Genomic DNA, 20,275 nt, shown 5'->3' with positions numbered 1-20,275 from the left:
AAATTATTCATATACATACACAATGTTAAAATCAATCAATTTACCTTTTGCCTCTGTCCTGTAATATGAAGAAAAGGACAATACTCAATTAAATGAAAGGCAGTAAGTATAGAATAAATAAACTGAAATACTGATCTACATTACTGAAATATTCCAACTAGATTTTGAAATGGGTGGGATTGTGACTATTGAGATCTGTTATTATGCAAACTAAGGTAATAATAAGAGTAAGCAAATCTTATTATTCCAGGCATAGGTTGCTTGTGAGGTTCTAGAAGGAATCCACACCACCACATTCAGCACTGCACAGTTGGCTAAGTACATTAGTTCATTGTATTCCATGATGATACATGTGGCATGATAATGAGACATTAAGGATGACAAACCCTATTTTCCAATTAGTAGCTGGCACTTTAAGTGTTATGAAGGATTAAATATGGGCTTCTCTCACCTGCCCCCTCCCCTAAAACAGATAATGCATATAATCAAAACATCCTCATAGTCTAAATTCTAAATGCCAAGTATATAAGTAATATCTCATTAAAGCCCTTGTACTCATCTCTCTCTACACTGTCACTTCGATTCAATGGCTTTGCCCTTTTCCTTGTCCTGCCTAGAGCACTATCCAGGGAAGAAATTACTTACAGTGAAGAAATGACTGACAGTTCAGCAAGACAGAGAAGAATATAATAATGGCCTTAGCCTTAATGGATAATTTCATAACACCTAATGCAAGTGCAATGGAAGGAATGACAACCAATTCGTTTTCTGCACCTACCCCTTGGTTATGGCATTTTTAATCAAGGGAACTTGAAGACTGAGGGACCTTTGAGTGTTTCATTCCTTTTCTTCTCATTCCTCCCCACTCACCCCATTTACCAAGATGTTTTTCCTCTCTGTGTATTTTTACTATTGCAGTCCCACTGGCTCAAATGTTTCCTTCCTAATGCCATCTACCCTGTCTTACCTTCCAAAATTATAGGGTGAAGGGAAGAGAATTATTACATTTATCGTATCAAATTTTTTAAAAGTAGAAAAACAATGTACAACAAATATAAACTCTTCTACTCTCTGTGACGGCCTTCCCATGCCAACTTTTCCCCATTGTGAGACAGAGATTAGAGGAAGCAAAAAGCCAAATTACCACATCAACAATCATAAGAAAAAAGAAAATCTGATTGGACACCACATAGCAGATGAAACCACATTCTGGATCATTACTTGACTGTAAAATCCTTAATGAACATCACATCCACCACAATCTCTCCACTACCGAGATGACAGCTATACAATCCCTGAAATCTAATGAGCAGATAGTGATCAAATCAACAGACAAAGGGGGCACTATTGTAGTCCTCAACTGTGATGACTACTTAAACGAGGCTGACCAACAACTCTCCAAAACCATCTACTATAAAGAACGCAAAGAAGACTCAACACCACAATATACCCAGGAATTTAAGGATATCATTAAATCCTTCCGCAAACAACTCCAAGAGAAACTCTACAAACTCATCCCCCATGAACTCACTCCAGGAACCTTCTACATGCTTCCCAAGACACACACACAAGGGAACCCAGGCAGGCCCATCTTATCTGACCACGGCACTCTTGCTGAAGGAATATCGGGTCTCACAGAAATGATCCTCAAACCACTGACCACACAAAGGGCCAGTTTCCTCCAGAACACAATAGATTTCCTCCAGAAACTTGAATATTAACAACTCCCTCAGAACACCATCCTTGCCACCAGGAATGTCACCTCCCTATACACCAACATCCCTCATAATGACAGCATAACTGCCTGCCTCAAATAGTTACAAGACACTGGACAACCCTCAAATATCCATCCCAAACACATCACCAGACTCATCCATTTCATCCTCCCCCATAACAATTTTACATTCAACAACAAACATTTTGTGCAAACCATGGGAACAGCCATGGGTACTAGGATGGCTCCCCAATATACCAACATCTTCATGGGCCACCTTAAAGAAGAATTTCTGGACAAATGCACCACAAAACCAAGGATATAGCTGAGATACATTGATGATATTTTCATCCTCTGGACAGACAACTTAAACATAATAGATTTCCCCACGAATTCAACCTCCACTACCACCACCATTAAAATCTCTCTGAAACACTCCCACACTAGCATCAACTTCCTGGATACCATCATCAGCGTCAGCAATTGAACCCTACAGACAACTATGTACACAAGAAACCCACAGATCACCACACCTACCTTCACAGAACCAGTAACCACCCCCAAAACACACCAAGAAATCGGTTGTCTACAACCAGGTAATCAGATCACAGAATATGCCCCAAAGAGAAAGTTTGGGATATGTACACCTTACCACATACAAAACTGCCTTACCAAACAAGGACACTCCACCAGAGAAGTTGATTGTATCATAGAACAGACCACCAATGAGAAGCTGCTTCAATAGAGAAGTAAAACCCTCTCCAACTGCACACCCCTAGTTGTCATCTACCACCCCACACTGGAACCCATATGGGGTATCATCAAACAACTACAACCCATATTTGATGGGCACCCCATCCTGAAAGAAATCTTTCCCAAATCCCCTCTTCTGGCCTTCAAATAACCCCCCACCCTCTTCAAGATCATCATCAGAAGCAAGCTCTCTACAGACCAGGACACACCAACTCAGAGCAGCACCAGACCCTGCCAGAACAGAAGATGCAAACCCTGCAGACATATCTCCACTCCTACAATGATCAACACCCCTCCAAAACACACCTTTCAAAATCAATGGGCCCTACACATGACTCCACATGACCTCATCCAGTGCACTAAATTCCCCAACAACAACTGTGTGTGTGAGACCAATCACTACACTCTCCCATGAACTCACACAGGAAAATGATAAAAGACAAAATCACATATTGCTGGTGAGTGAAAACTTTTCACAAAGCAATCACTCTATATCTGTCCTATCAATTCTCATCCTCAAAGGAAATCTTCACAACACTTTCAAAAGATGAGCCTAGGAGCTTAAATTCATAACTTTGCTGGACACTAAAAATCACGGTCTTAATAAAGACACTGGATTTATGATTTATTATAACACCTGTAAACCACTAACTCCCCTTCTTGTCCTATGGGGTGGTGATGGGCCCCTACACTTTGAATGGTCCTTTAAATATGTGCTGAGTACTTATGCTAAACTATCTATTCAATCTTGTATTTAGCTCTGACACTCTGAGTACCTTTCCCAGTCCTGAAGAAGAGCTCTGTATAGCTCGAAAGCTTATCTCTCTCACGAACAGAAGTTGGTCCAATAAAGGATATTAACTCACCCACCTTGTCTCTCTAATATCCTTAGACCAACATGGCTACAACACTGCATACAAATTGCCCTCTGACATTCTCCTTCTCCTTGCTGTGACACACAAATTTTGTATGTTTACAGCAGTATTTTCTAACTGACAGTAAAGGAATAGTGAAAGCTGTCAAAACACTCACTTCAACCATCCTACCTCATGTATAAAATTTCTCAGAGTTCCAGACAACATGGGATAAATCTTTCAACTCTTATTCAGGCAAACCGTCCCATTAAAGTCAAGATAGTTTTGCTTGATTTTAAGGAATGACTAAGGACTAAAGGATCTGGCCTCATATAAACACTGTGGGACAGATTCTCAGCTGATGTAAATCAACATATCTCCATTGGCTTAGATGGAACTATCCCAATTTACATCAACAGATGGTCTGTCCCAGTCAATTAAACTGAAGTTGCTAGGAAGCTGTTTATAATGAGGTTGCATTCACCACCTAGAATAATTTACATCCTGTTGTCAAAATTCATTTTTTCCATTTTCAAGAAGTATAAACTAACCGAAAGTTAGACTGCAAGGGAAAATAGGCAATAGTGACAGGTCATCAGTCAATTTAATAACATCCTTTACAACCAACAGTTAAAGGATAAGGTCACTCCTAACTTGACAAACAGAATATAAACCAAGAATCTTTCAACTGACTTAAAAAACATTTTCACCCAACTATGGATGCAAACACGATTAAAAGATTTAAGCATAGACAATCTCTGAAACCAAGAAAAACAAGGTGCTCATTCATTAATGGGTAGAAGGAACTCATCCAAACTGACAGTGTCCATAGTAGAAATTTTTTTGCTCACAGGATCTTCTTCAGCACTACAAAAATAAGAATCAGTATGAATGAAAAAAGCAAAGAAATTATGCTTTTAAAGAGATATACAAACCCAATCAAAAAGAAATCATGGTTGGCCCCAATCGGATTCTAAATTTCTAGGTGAAACCAATGCAAAAGCAACAGATAGCTTTTGAACACAACAGTTTGAAGGCTTCACACTTACAGTACATGGACAGCAATTGAGATCTACTGCCAAAATAATTATGGTACAATACAACATTCATGTATTTTAGTAAAGAATACCAATATGCCAAAGGCTAGCAACATACATTGGTTTGGAGAACAGAAATGGACTGGTCCTTGTTGGCATGGGGTAACTAACAAATGGCTTTAATATTTAAAGGAATAAGTTTATTCAGTGCCTACCCTGGAATCTTTTAGAGTGAAAGAATAAAAACAAAGAAAAACACGATGGTGCAAATGTTGAATCTTGAGAGCTTTTCTCTTTCAGTGGAAGCCAATGTCTCTGTGATGGCATGATCATCACAGAAGAAAAGACACTACACACTGTGATTTAGAAATATAGGCAGTATCACACTGGAAAAACAAGGAACCATGTTACAGAGGGCTCAATGATACAGTGACTTAATTATTTTATTATTAATCATATTTATTATGGTAGTGCCTAAAGATCAAGCCTATTGTGCTACACACCATACAAAACACCGCGTAACAGACAGGCCCTGCCCCAAAGAGTTTACAATTTAATTAGACAAGACAGACACAGGGTGGTGGAAGAGATACAACACACAAGCAGCACGAACTACACAACAGTAGCAAATGTCGTGTGAGTTCCATGGTTTTTGGGGAGTGCATTTACTTCAGATAGGACAAGTTAAATGGAAAGAAAAATGTAGAGAATTGGAAGAGCGGAACAAGGCAGAGGAGGGGAGGATCAGAGGAGCAGGTGTGGAGTGAAGCAAAGGTGAAGAAAGTGTGAGGAAGGGGAAGAGGGATGGTTGGAGCAAACAGCCAATCACAGTGCAGGACAGAGAAAGTCCAGTCAAAAGTGCAGCAATCCCTTCTTTGGCTGCTTCTGCCCCTGCTGGATGGAGTCTCTGGCTTAATGCTCTGGGTTCACTTCTGGCAACCTGTGTCCAAATATGGATTAATCCACAGGTGAAATCACTTTCATGGTTTCAGACAATTCCCTGGTGGACACTGAAACAGGCCTAAAAACACTACATATCATAGATTCATAGATACTAAGGTCAGAAGGGACCATTATTATCATCTAGTCTGACCTCCTGCACAATGCAGGCCACAGAATCTCACCCACCCACTTATGCAAAAAACCTCTCACCTATGTCTGAGCTACTGAAGTCCTCAAATCGTGGCTTAAAGACTTCAAAGACCAGAGAATCCTCCAGCAAGTGACCCATGACCCATGCTACAGAGGAAGGCGAAAAACCTCCAGGGCCTCTTCCAATCTGCCCTCGAGGAAAATTCCTTCCCGACCCCAAATATGGCAATCAGCTAAACCCTGAGCATATGGGCAAGATTCACCAGCCAGATACTACAGAAAATTCTTTCCTGGGTAACTCAGATCCCACCCCATCTAACATCCCATCACAGGCCATTGGACCTATTTACCATGAATATTTAAAGATCAATTAATTACGAAAATCATGTTATCCCATCATACCATCTCCTCCATTAACTTATCGAGTTTAATCTTAAAGCCAGATAGGTCTTTTGCCCCCACTGCTTCCCTTGGAAGGCTATTCCAAAACTTCACTCCTCTGATGGTTAGAAACCTTCATCTAATTTCAAGTCTAAACTTCCCAATGACCAGTTTATATCCATTTGTTCTTGTGTCCACATTGATACTGAGCTTAAATAATTCCTCTCCCTCTCCGGTATTTATCCCTCTTATATATTTATAGAGAGCAATCATATCTTCCCTCAGCCTTCTTTTAGTTAGGCTAAACAAGCCAAGCTCCTTGAGTCTCCTTTCATAAGACAGATTTTCCATTCCTCGGATCATCCTAGTAGCCCTTCTCTGTACCTGTTCCAGTTTGAATTCATCCTTCTTAAACATGGGAGACCAGAACTGCACACAGTATTCCAGGTGAGGTCTCACCAGTGCCTTGTATAACGGTACTAAAACCTCCTGATCTCTACTGGATATACCTCGCCTGATGCATCCTAAGACCGCATTAGCTTTTTTCACGGCCATATCACATTGGTGGCTCATAGTCATCCTATGATCAACCAATACTCCAAGGTCCTTCTCCTCCTCCGTTACTTCTAATTGATGTGGCCCCAGTTTATAACTAAAATTCTTGTTATTAATCCTTAAATGCATAACCTTACACTTCTCATTATTAAATTTCATCCTATTACTATTACTCCAGTTTACAAGGTCATCCAAATCCTCCTGTACGATATCCCGGTCCTTCTCTAAATTGGCAATACCTCCTAGCTTTGTGTCATCCGCAAACTTTATTAGCACACTCCCACTTTTTGTGCTGAGGTCAGTAATAAAAAGATTAAATAAGATTGGTCCCAAAACTGATCCCTGAGGAACTCCGCTGGTAACCTCCCTCCAGCCTGACAGTTCACCTTTCAGAAGGACCCGCTGTAGTCTCCCTGTTAACCAATTCCTTATCACCTTTCAATTTTCATATTGATCCCCATCTTTTCCAATTTAACTAATAATTCCCCATGTGGCATGGTATCAAACGCCTTACTGAAATCTAAGTAAATTAGATCCACTGCATTTCATTTGTCTAAAAAATCTGTTACTTTCTGAAAGAAGGAGATCAGGTTGGTTTGGCACGATCTACCTTTTGTAAAACTATGTTGTATTTTGTCCTATTTACCATTGACTTCAATGTCCTTAACTACTTTCTCCTTCAAAATTTTTTCCAAGACCTTGCATACTACAGATGTCAAACTAACAGGCCTGTAGTTACCCAGATCACTTTTTTTTCCTTTCTTAAAAATAGGAACTATGTTAGCAATTCTCCAATCATATCATGGCACAATTCAGTACATGTGGCAGTATATGGTCTGGAGAGGCCAACAACTGTGAAAACAAAAAGTTGTTTAAGGCAGGAACGAAATACATTGGCAGATATACACACTGAAGCTTCAGGAATGCCTGGCTTCACTATTCCATTGATTTCAGTGCTTCATCTCATGGCATTAAAAACATTAAATGAAGAAAAGAATGATTAAACTAAAATCAAATGATTCTATCCGTTAAGGCCTTCAATATGCAAAAATGAGATAAATGAATACATTTGTAGCATTTGTCCATATAGCCATAAAGTGAGGAAAAGGCTTATTACGCCTTCTCATTGTGGCCAATTAAATGAAAACCTATGATGGAGCATTGGGACCTAACATATAATAGAATCCTGACACTGATTAAAATGATCAAATTGCTGATTCATTCAGGAAGAAGCTGAAAGATTAATTCAAAAGTCAGGTGAAGAGGCAGACAGCAAGAGCTCAGCAATCAATGTTTAACAGTGCCTGTTTTCTCTTGGACTCAGATTTAAGGGATCACTTGGTTCAGGGGAGGAAGATGGCAACCTTTACATGATGTGTACATCTAATGGAACAAACCAGCAGAGCTCGCTTACAGAACAACTGGCTCCCACAGGGATCTATCTTGGCACTCTAATATTTATATTAGTGACATGCCAATGGCCCAGTCATGGACATTTGGATATGCAGATGATCTTGTGCTCACCATCCAAGCAAGCACTTTCACCCAACTGGGATGCATTCTCACAGATATGACAAAAGTAGTGGAGTACTACTGGTTATGGAAACTGACTAAACCCTCAAAAAATAGCTGTCTTCACATTCCATCTGAGCACCCACCATGCAAAGAAATACCTCAATGTCACCTTCTGTGACATCAAACTCAAGCATGAGGATTTTCTGAAAGATTTTTGTGCGGTTCTGGCTCACAGCCCCACATATCACCAATATCTGACAAAGACCGCTGCAAAGATAAAGGCTAGGAACAAAATAATCCACAAACTAGTCAGGATCAGCTGCTCACCCATTGTTGGCAGCCACCTTGGCGCTCATATTCTCAACAGCTGAATACTTTGTACTGGCAAGGGTTGGTAGTGTACATATGAAACTTTTTAACATGCGGTTGAATGCTCCTATGGGAATTCTCACAGGCATATCTTACCTCCATCCCCTCCAAAGATAACCAGCAATAATACAAGAATACAACTGTGTGATAATAAGCCCAGACTTGCCCATCTATGACAATCTCCAACCCCTCCCCCCAAGATGCCGCTTTAATTTAGAACTCCTTTTGGTTACTAACCAAAGTTCTTAATACCTTTGGACTATCACTAAAAGACAAGTAGTGGAGGCTGTGGGGAAACAACAGGGTCAAGAATCAAGACCTGATTATGGATCCCACAGACCAACCACCCAGCTTCATCATGCCACTTAACATCTGGATCACAGCGAATGTCATCAGAACTTAATACGGGTGTTGCAATTACCTACTACACAAATGAAAAATGAAGAGTAGCCCAATATGAGAATGTGGAGAAGACATCCAAATCATGGAATATCTAGTGAACCGCTGGCCCTCTAAGATCCTTCTCTGGAGGGACAGCCTTGATTCATTTCACGTCACCAGAAACCATAGAATGAATTACAAGCTTGGACATCAACCTTAATGTTGCTTTCCAAGCTGCTATGTGAAAGAAGATGACAACTTTGGTAACATCATTCAAAATATTTAGTCTTATTGTAAAATAAAATCAGTTTTCAGCAGTGCATGTACAGTCCAGATGATTTCCTCAGTTAAAGGCAGCATTTGTAACTGAAATGTCTCAGATACCTATAACAGTACATGAATGTTCCCAAAGACAGGTATTTAGCTGCCTGCCACTCAGCTCTATGATTATAGTTCTGAAATTCTGATTTACTGACACTAAAATAGCTTTTTTCCTAAAGTACACCTCTGAACTGCATCGAAGATTGCCATTTTCTGAACTCTCCAGTCATTTCAGGTCAGTGGGAAAAAAAGACTAATCATGGGTGCAAGTAGGGAGATTAGAAAGTAACAGCTAACAGATATTTTTAGATACTTCAGCTTTTAAATCAGTTTAAACCAATTTGAAAGTAGTAAATATCAGACAAAACATAGTCACCATAGAAGGGGAAGGAAGGAAGAAATGTAAACACTGAGAACTTTAATTGCCAGCTAAAAGAAAAATGAAAGTGTGTCATTCCCTTTAGCTGACAAAACAACAGAAGATGACTATATGCCTAATACATCCCTCTGAAAGCTGTGATTAGAAGCTTACATGGCGACACCCACAAAGGACAGCTACATCAAGTAGCTCTGATCTTGCATTCAGATCCACACAGGCAGAGGCTTGTGTTTATATGAAGCCCCACTGATGTCAATGGGATTGTACAGGCTTAAGGATTCAGCCACATGAATCCAAATGCAGGATGCAGGTGCAAGAGTGAGATCACAGTGGGAATGATCCTGTCTGGTGCTGAGTGCCCTTAGTTTCCATAGTGTTCAATAGTAGATGAGGGCAGTCAGCATCTCTCAGGAAGCATGTAGAACCTTGTAGGACTGGACCCACTCTAGAAGTCCTAAGAAGTGGTGTCCTACAAAATAGTACTGGCAAAAGAGAAAAGAAAAAGTTGAAAAACAACACTGGACTGGATAGGATGGAATAAATCAAGAAAACTATCTAAAATGTCTAAAGAAAAAATAAATCAAAATCAAATGGTAATAAACAATTGGGGCAGATCCACAGTCAGTGTAAATCAGCAGGTCACTGTGGATGCACTGATTTACCCCAGTGGAGGCTCTGGACCTGTGTGTGTTAGTGTGGTTTATGTTTAGAAAAGATATCTAAACATCTTTCCTAAATTATTAATACAGAAAACATGCCTCTCTCTGTTTCTTCAAATTCTCTTTTCATTTGCCATCTCAATGAAAGGAAAAAGTTTATTAACAAACAGAATTGTTGTATAAATTTTAAAAAAATGGACAAAGCCACTCCTGTTGATTAACGGATTATTTATTTCCCTTGGCCGTCTCCAACTCCATTCTCCCTTGCCAGCCTGCAGGTGTTCCACTCTGATCTCTGCAAAGAGGTGAGTGATGGTACAGAATTTTGTAAAAAATGAAAACAGTCTGGGACTGATTCTCCTCTGCCCCGGTTTGATGCCAGTTTAATTCTTTTGACTTCAATAACCATCTTTTTACAGCACCTAGCACAATAGAGTCCTGGTCCACGACTGGGACTCCTAGGCGCTGATAATATAACTAATAATTAATAATCATAATCATAATCTGCAATGTAAAGCTGATGAAGTGGAGTGGAGAATCATGTCTTACATGGTTACTTCTCCTTCCAACTGTGAACATTTGTATGATAGAGAGAGTTCGCTAAAAGTTGTTTAAGAATTTATGGCCTGTTAAAGACAAGTCTCTGGAAGAGGAGGGGGCTGCAAAGAGAAATTAAAATCTGATAGTGAAGAAGCAGTAGTCTACATTTATCAAGAATAAATGTTTCCTTTTAACTCATACATTCAATTATCTTTATTGTCATTCATAAAAAAAATCAAAACCAAAAAAGATACTTAATGAGATTTAAAGGTGCTAGCCTTAATCTCAATTTCATCAATACTGTACTAAATTAAGTCATTCCTCACTTCAGTATAATTAAACAAGTCAAATATCACTAAGATGCATTGATAATATTTTTACTTCCTAATATTGTGAACAATATATATTATAAGCTTTAGCAAACATCCAATTTTATGTTCACAAATTCTACTTGTGTATGCTTGCGCTGAGCCCAATCCTATGCCCATTGCAGTCAAAGGAAAGACTCCCATTGACTTTAGTGGCCATTGAATTAGGTCCCATCATTTAAGAATCCATTGTTATAGCTTCCTGACAGAAAGATCTATTAGGCTGTAGAATATTCTCCCAAGTGAAGTGTTGAAATATTTAAAACTAGACTGGACAAAGCAATTGAAGATATAATGTATGGAACAATCGTAGAATCATAGGATCATAGGACTGGAAGGGACATCAAGAGGTCATCCAGTCCAGTCCCCTGCACTCAGGGCAGGACTAAGTATTACCTAGACCATCCCTGACTGGTGTTTGTCTAACCTGTTCTAAAAAAATCTCCAATGATGGAGATTCCACAATCTCCTTGGGAAATTTAGTCCAGTGCTTAACCACCCTGACAGTTAGAAGTTTTTCCTAATGTCCAGCTGAAACCCCCTTGCTGCAATTTAAGCTCATTGCTTCTTGCCCTATCCTCAAAGGTTAAGGAGACAATTTTTCTCCTTCCTTCTTGTAACAACTTCTTATGTACATAAAAACTGTTTTCTCCAGACTAAACCAACCCAATTTTTTCAATCTTCCCTCATAGGTCATGTATTCTAAACCTTTGATCATTTTTGTTGCTGTTCTCTGGACTTTTTCCAATTTGTCCACATCCTTCCTGAAATATGGCACACAGAACTGGACACAGTACTCCAGTTTAAGCCTAATCAGTGTGGAGTAGAATGGAAGAATTACTTCTTGTGGCTTGCTTACAACACTCTTGCTAATACATCCCAGAATGTTTGCTTATTTTTGCAACAGTGTTACACTGTTGACTCATCTTTACCTTGTGATCCACTATGACCCCCAGATCCCTTTCTGCAGTATTGCTTCCTAGGCAGTCATTTCCCATTTTGCATATGTGCACCTCATTGTTCCTTCCTAAGTGGTGTACTTTGCATTTGTCCTTATTGAATTTCATACTACTTATTTAAGACCATTTCTCCAGCTCATTTTGAATTTTAATCCTATCCTCCAAAGCACTTGGAACCCCTCCCAGCTTGGTATCATCCGCAAACTTTGTAAGTGTACTCTCTATGCCATTATCTAAATCATTGATGAAGATATTGAACAGAACCGGACCAGAATTGATCCCTTTGGGTCCCCACTTGATATGCCCTTCCAGCTTGACTGTGAATCACCAATAACTACTCTCTGGGAACCGTTTTCCAACCAGTTATACACACACCTTATAGTAGCTCAATCTAGGTTGTATTTCAAGTGAGACAGTATCCAAAGCCTTACTAAAGTCAAGATATAACACATCTACCACTTCCCCCATCCACAAGGCTTGTTACCCTGTCAAAGAAAGCTATCAGGTTTGTTTGACAAAATTTGTTCTTGACAAATCTGTGCTGACTGTTGTTTATAACATTATTATCCTTCATTGGCCTAGATGAACACACACATCCTTTTCATTATCATTATTATTTAATTATCCAAAGGTGTGCTAGGCACCTCCCGAAACAAACATAAGACATGATTGCTATCCAGAGAAATTTTGCAAACAAATGATGGACATGATACACGAGGAGGTAATAAAACTGAAGGGTGGGGGAGAGAACAGGAGGCATATTATTGAAGCAAAAGAGCCTAGCATACAGTCCTTGGGTTACCTGAGAGGGAAAATTAAGGCAGAGCACCACAGAGCGACCCCAGACCATGAGGAAGCACTCAGGCGACAGCTGGTCCTGCTACAACGGGGGAGATGGGTAGTTAATAAAAAAAAAATGTAAACCTCAAATTAGTTCCAAGTTTTGGGACTGTTTGGAAAAGAAACGGAAGCAGAATTGCCCCTATGATATTGAAATCTGATCCCTTGTATTTAGTAATATACCGGTTTTCCAGTAACAGTAATCCTATTATGAAAGTGTTTCCTTTATAATCAGCCTCTTTACAATCATATATATATACACATGACTGTTTCATTTAATAGCACAACTATCAAGTAGGGAAGCGTTACAGTAATATATCAGAAAAAAAAGTAATGGTTCACACACTGGAGGGAGAGAAGGTCTGTTGCCGGGGTGATGACTAATTTATTCAGAAAAAAATTACAGGTTTTTAAAATTCCTTCTTACCCTTTCATAGAACCAGAGGCTGGCTAGCTTCAGTAGCTATAGCTGCTACAGAAAACAGAGAATATCCCTTCTGTATCTCAAACAATGATTATACTGTCAGAAAGAATTAAATCTCAAATGCTTCATGTCTTTCAAACCTAAAACGTGTTCTTTACAAACTACTGTGCCAGTTTTTATAGGTGTATGTCCATAACCCAGAGGAAATTTTTACTATCTTTAGAAACTTATGAGCCAGCTAGTTAACTATTACAGTTATAGGGCAGATCCAGAGCTGGTGTAAATTGGTATAGCTCTATTGACTACAATGGAGCAATGCTTATTTACACCATCTGGGTATCTGGCATATAATGTTATGACCAACAACAGCGAAATGGCTTTTTATGCCCTTAGCAGCAGGAGACATTTAAAGAGTGACAGTTGTTCCACATTCTGTTGGCAGATTTAGATTTGTGAATATCTATGAATTTGCATAGTGCGTGTTTCCTTACACTATAGCTGCTTCAAAGTGATCTTCTGCACAACAAACCTTACCGTCATTTTCTTGAGCTTATTTTTCTGATTTAATTAAGGCATGCATTTGTATTTAGTAGTATTTGAATAATACAGGAAATACAGGTGGCAGTACTTACCTATGATCTAAATGATGAACAGAAAGAATAACACCTGAATTTAAATGGGCTTGTTTTAGAGTCACCAAAACTGTGAATTCATATTTATTTCTTAACTTCTGAAAAAAGACTTCAGCTGTCTCTGGGGATGCTTTTACATTTCTTGAAGTATCTAAAAAAGAAACAGAAAATCATTGAGAATAGACTCTGGTTTTAAAGAGCACTCTAAATCCAAAGACCTTACAAAATAACTAGTTACATATTAGTAGTACTGTGACAAATAGGCAAGAACAGCCATAATATTATGGTCAATAATAGCTTACACACAGCTCTGGACATCAGAGCCTGTTTTAATGAAAGAGGATATATTTTCTAGGACACAAGTGCTATCCTCTGTTCTTTTTAAGTAAGTACCTTAGGCTCTTTTACCTCTCCATAGATGGACAGATGGTACCTTTAATATCTCATCCAAAGTATGGCACCCCTAACAATGCAGCTCTCCTGAACTTTACCACATAAAATGTCAACACTGGATATGAGCCTAAGCTGTCTTGTGAGACCTGAACCCTGGTCTTATGGCTTCTATAAAAATGAGCTTGCATGGTATCAAAGGACAATTAATTTTGTTTAAAAAGAGCGGCTCTTTACAGAAGGTTTACTCAATTTAAAAGGTTTCAGAGTGGCAGCCATGCTAGTCTGTATCAGCAAAAAAAACGAGGAATACTTGTGGCACCTTAGAGACTAACAAATGTATTTGGCTATAAGCTTTTGTGGGCTAAAACCCACTTCATCGGATGCATGCCATGGAAAATAAAGTAGGAAGATACACACACACAGAGAACATGAAAAAATGGGTGTTGCCATGCCAACTGCAACAGGACTAATCAATTGAGGTGGGCTATTATCAGCAGGAGAAAAAAATATTTTGTAGTGATGATCAGGATGGCCCATTTCAAACAGTTGGCAAGAAGGTGTGAGTAACAGTAGGTGAAAAATTAGCATGGGGAAATAGTTTTTACTTTGTGTAATGACCGATCCACTCCCAGTCTTAAGTAAAAACTATTTCCCCATGCTAATTTTTCATTTACTGTTACTCACACCGTCTTGTCAACTGCTTGAAATGGGCCATCCTGATCATCACTACAAAAGTTTATTTTCTCCTGCTGATAATAGCCCACCTTAATTGATTGGTCTTGTTACCATTGACATGGCAACACCCATTTTTTCATGTTCTCTGTGTGTGTGTATATATCTTCCTACTGTATTTTCCACTGCATGCATCCGATGAAGTGGGTTTTAGCCTACGAAAGCTTATGCCCAAATACATTTGTTAGTCTCTAAGGTGCCACAAGTACTCCTCGGGTTTTGGGGTTTTTTTTTTAATTGAAAAGGTTTACTATCAATGGATTAAAACACAACTTTCGAAACCTCTCAATATAAAATTTGTAAAGATCGCCAAAACGAGTGTTGGGCATTTTGCTGATATACACACACACGTATGTGAGTGTATGCTTGCCAGAAACTAACTGTAAAAATGAAATTGTTAAAAATCCAAACACAAACAACAACAGTACAGTGTGGAGTAGATCTTCATTCTAATTTGCACATAATGTTAGCAGAGTACAAATAGCCCAACTTTGAGTCCTACAGAGCCAAATTTAGAGAACAAGATGTCACATGATCAAAATGAGGCAACAATTTGCAGGTTTTTCATAATGCATTTTAGTAGGAAAATATTTAAGATATGTATTTTATATAAAGAATGAATTCATCAGAGTGTGCCATCAACCATGTAAAATCTAAATCAATTCATAAGCTTCCTGTCTTTGCAATTTGACCAGCCAGCACTAATGCAATGACATCAGCAGTAGACAACCAACTGGAATGTAAATGCTGACTTCTCAGTTGGCAATACTGGAATCTTACAAAAAGCTTGCCTCATTATTCTGGAAACATGTTTTTAAGCTTTAAGAGGTACCTATAAAAGTTGTACTCTGCATCCCTAAACAAACACGTTTATTGTTTTGAAAATAAATATTTTGTAAATGTGGATAGAGGAGATGCAGAAATTTATAACTCACAGAAATCTGAGCCAAACTTATCCAGGTTTTCATACCAGGCTAAAATTTGGTCCATTTTTCTTTAACATGGTGTATCCAAGAGGCAAAAAGTTTCCTTTAAAATGCCTTTTTTATGATTTCTTGTCTTTTCTATTGTGGCTTATATAACACCCTGTATGTAGCAGACATCCATGGTATTTTAATGAAACTATTAATAAATTATGAAGCAACTCAAATGAAATTACATCAAAATGTTCATTTTTAGCCTTGAGACACTAGCAGAATGGAGTGACATAGGTTTGCATCTACAAGATGGCTTAACTGCATTAACAGTTTCTAGCAATATAAACAATTTATTTCCAACAGATAGAGAGGGGAAAAGGAAAGACACACATGGGAAATCTTCTCCATCCACAATCACGAATTCTTAATGCACTCAAAATTCCTACTGAATGCACTGGGAGTGGAGGATACACAGGAAATGCAGGATAAGACTGAAGAACTAAAAACAAAACCCCAGCCTAAGGTTAAACCAACAGAATCATCTATCAAGATGCACAAAAATACAAGCAGTGAGAGTTTTCAGAAGGGGAAGGCACACACCACCCTATCTGCAGTTAACGGCAGCTGTCAGTTCTCAGAAGCTCTGACAGTCAGGCCAGCAGTTTTTATGCTTAGGGGTCCATTATTTTAGCATTAATACTACAAATATATTCCAATTAGGATCGGGGCCTATTTAGTGCCACATGTCATACAGACACATTTTGTTCTGTATTTCTATAATGCCGAGCACAATGGGATCCTGGTCCATGACTGGAGTTCCTAGGCAATACAAATAACAAACAAGAATCTCTGCCCTGAAAAGCTTACAAGAAGTCTCAAAGTAATGGAGTAAGCTGCAACTCAATGTGGGTGGCAGAAGCAAGCCCTGAGTGTGTTCAGACCAGAGAATAATTGTTCTATTAACCTGGAGTGGATGGAAATTTTCCTAGGTATCTAAATTTAATGTATTAAACCAACTGAAGTAATGTTGCTTGTCTCTTGCCTCTAGCAATTCTATAGACTTCCTGCAAAGTTTATGGGCCTGGTTTTGCTCACTGGAAATTTTGCTATTGACTTCAATGGAAGTATGATCAGTCATTCTAAATCTGAATTGATATTTTTGTGTATAATTACAATAATAAGATATAGAACAACATGCAAATCCTAGTAGGATGCTTGTGCTGTCCAATATTAACTCTGGTTGACTGACAGTGTTCCAGGCTTTTCCGTATTGCTCTGTTTTAGACAGGGGTTGCATAGGGGTCTATTGTTGCTTTGGGATGTTTGAATGCACAATAACTAGGAAAACCTATTAGTGTAAATGGGCATTCTACACAAATGGGTATTCTACACATGCAGAGAGGGGCAAATAGTCTATACAGTTGACATTTAAAAAAAAAACTTTTAATAAAAGGAAGAAAAATATTGGTGAAATCAATATAATGTGCACATTAGGAGAGAATATATTATGGATGGGGAAAAAGTATTTTGAGACCAAAACTCCCAATGCTATACGTGCATGTTTATACACACAACTGATTGCCTCCACACGTGTGTCCACAACTCCCATTGGGGTTACAAGAAGCTTCACACACCCATTGCTCCAGATGATCAGGCCTTTTGTAAATAAACAAACCATGGGCACTGAGTGTAACTGCCTGCTCCCATGCTCTGACCACATGCCCTTCTACCCAGGATGCGCAACCTATGTTGGGAGGGTAAGGCACTGAGCACATATTACCAGCTCTATGCCGAACAGTGTGGGAATCCTCAGTTGCCTATTTAAGGCAGTGGTACGACTCCCCTGTGCGCTGCCTGAGTAAGGCAAAGGGACTCTAGTGTGAATCAGTTTCTGGCCTCCTTTCATTTGCAAAACATGATTCTGGCACATTCCTGAACAAGAGTTACGCCCAGCCTCTATAGGCTTTCATCACAGCTTTATACTTGAATCTCAAATATAGGCAAAGGGATTCTCCTTTGGACCTTTGTGCTATTACACATTTTTGATCATATTAGGACGCTCTGAATCCCAACATGTTAAAGACACAAAAATTAAATTTAACTCCCAGAATATGAAACTGCCAATCTCCTGGTCACCAAGCACCATTATTCTGGGCAGGTCTGTTTGTGCTGATTATACTGGAGAAACTGTCTGTTCTTTTGAAACTAATATATAAGTAATCAAGTCTCACAAAACACAGTGTAGGCTTAGCAGTGCAGGGGTCAAGGAGGACTGCCATTCCATGGACAATATGGCAAAATTAGCTAGTGGAGTTTTCATAGTGCTCCTAAGGGAGTCAGGATATTGGACCCAACTGGAACAGTGCTCTAATAAAATAAGGCGAATCTTTTATTTAGATTATCCTTAAAATCTGAAAGTCAGTACTTGATAGATTACTTTGTCAGGTGTCAAAATTAACTGTGTACCAACATTTATTCAACATGGTAGGTAAATTTTTATGAATTAATGAAAACCCCTTATTATATGCACCTTTTCAGACATGTTCACAATCCCCAAATATCTTCGAGCAGTGGTTTTCAACCCATAGTCCACAGACTGCTGGCTGTCCGCAGACTGTGTCTAAGATCTCCAAAAGGGTCTGTATCTCCATTCAAAAATTTTTTGGGATCTGCAAATGAAAAAGTTTGAAAACCACTGTCCATTGAAAACCATAGAAAAATGAACTCTCTCATGTAATCCAGATTAATAATTTGTGATTTCATGTAATTTACATAGGAGATTTATGCTGCACACATTTTTACTGTAGTTCACAAAAATCTACTTAAAGCAGAGGTATAAATCACTGGAGTCTAGGGCCCCAAAGTATGTAAACTGTAAGAGCTATCAGTTTGTATGAGAAAATTACTTCTGATAGAGATACCTGAATAAAGGGTTTAACTTTATTATAATACTACAATTGCATTTGAGAGAGATTTGGACCCCTCATAACAATTCATAAATCCATATGTGTTAACAACACGCGGTTTTCAATTTCTACAAGAATAAACTCTATAGTGACAATGAGAAAAAAAAAAACACACCAAAGGATTCAATTTCATAGTCTGCTACGTGTCTCAGATTGTTCCATTTAGCGGCTACAGAATGAAAATGTCCTATAGTAAAATAATGCCCATGGAGAAAGATCTATTACTAGATTTGAGATAGCCCAGTTGTCAAAAGTACCGAAAAATGATGCCGTTAGCAGAGATTTTTTTTAAATATGCAATATTAATCCTGGTCAATAAGGATGCCAATTCATTAACTGTATGGGTAGTTTAATGCTTTTTTCCGCAAACCACTTGTAATATAAAGTTGGGACCAAGTACCATATTACTATTATGGCCCAATCCTGCAAGGTGCTGAGCAGCCTTAGCTCCCACTGAAGACAAATATTAAAGTGGAGGACTCTATTCTTCACATGGGGTGCTCAGGGTCTGTTAGGATCAGGCCCATGAGATGTAGAGATGTTATTTTCTGCTCTATAACTGAAGTATTGAAGCCCAGCTGACCAACCCTCAGTAATGCCATGAAACTGCATACAAAATGTTTAAGGACTAATAACCTACTGTAGATGCTTTCTTGGCTAAAATAAAAATAGATAGTTATTAAAATAAATAGGTAGCTGCACCTAACAGATGGTATGTCTTCAATTGTTTGGGGTTGTTGTTTTTTTTCCCCATTTGGAGCTAAACTTACAACATGCACCTAACTGCTGAAAGAGAATTCTTGCAAAAAAGTCCTTTAAGGAACACTTGCTAATGAATCAAGCTCTGTGTTTTCAGTGTAATGTGCATACAATCAGCTTTTAATAGCTATAAATCAATTCTGCACATAAGTGAAAATTTGCTGAACTATCTGAATTAAATTCTAGTGGCTTGTAAGGGAAGGAGGAGGGCTGCAAGGTATAACAGTACAGAGAATGTAATAAGGCTAGTTTGATTTTGTACCATTTTCCAGTCCTTGGTGGAATCAGTAACATAAACATATATTCACATTGTGTCATTTCCTCTTCCAATTACAGTCTTTGACTAAGAACGCTTTGACCGAGGATTTTTAATCCTTCTGTCTGCAAAGGACACAGGTAACCAGCACTACATTTACTTTACTCTGTTCTTTAACCTAACTAGCTGATTTGCAGGGTCAGGTTCTTTTGGTAAATGAGATAGAATGGCAAGCCAATCAACATGCAGAATCTTTACAAAGTTGAAACAACAGCACACACTCTCAGGTGTAATACTGTGCATTCAAATTCATGAATCTCATTCCTGTATCAATGATTGTAATGAAACCCAAAAATGGAACAAAATGAACCAACTTTATTACAATAAAAGCCTGCAATATTACGATGCTTATTTGATTCTGCACTGGGAATGCTTTATTTTTTAAAAACTTGAATTTTTATTTGAATTGATACATGAGA

General features: G+C 38.5%; 1 protein-coding gene across 1 annotated transcript in view; it reads right to left on the bottom strand.

Moving 5' to 3' along the window:
* The window catches only part of NELL2 (neural EGFL like 2), a 227,738-nt gene that overhangs the window by 184,539 nt on the left and 22,924 nt on the right, over positions 1 to 20,275 (bottom strand). The window contains 1 exon segment of the mRNA XM_037887796.2: positions 13,774 to 13,924. Within this exon segment, the coding sequence (XP_037743724.1) occupies positions 13,774 to 13,924 (151 nt within the window).

The sequence above is a fragment of the Chelonia mydas genome, chromosome 1, assembly GCF_015237465.2.
Source record: "Chelonia mydas isolate rCheMyd1 chromosome 1, rCheMyd1.pri.v2, whole genome shotgun sequence".
NCBI classification, from domain to species: domain Eukaryota; kingdom Metazoa; phylum Chordata; order Testudines; family Cheloniidae; genus Chelonia; species Chelonia mydas.
This window is presented reverse-complemented; position numbering and strand designations above follow the sequence as displayed.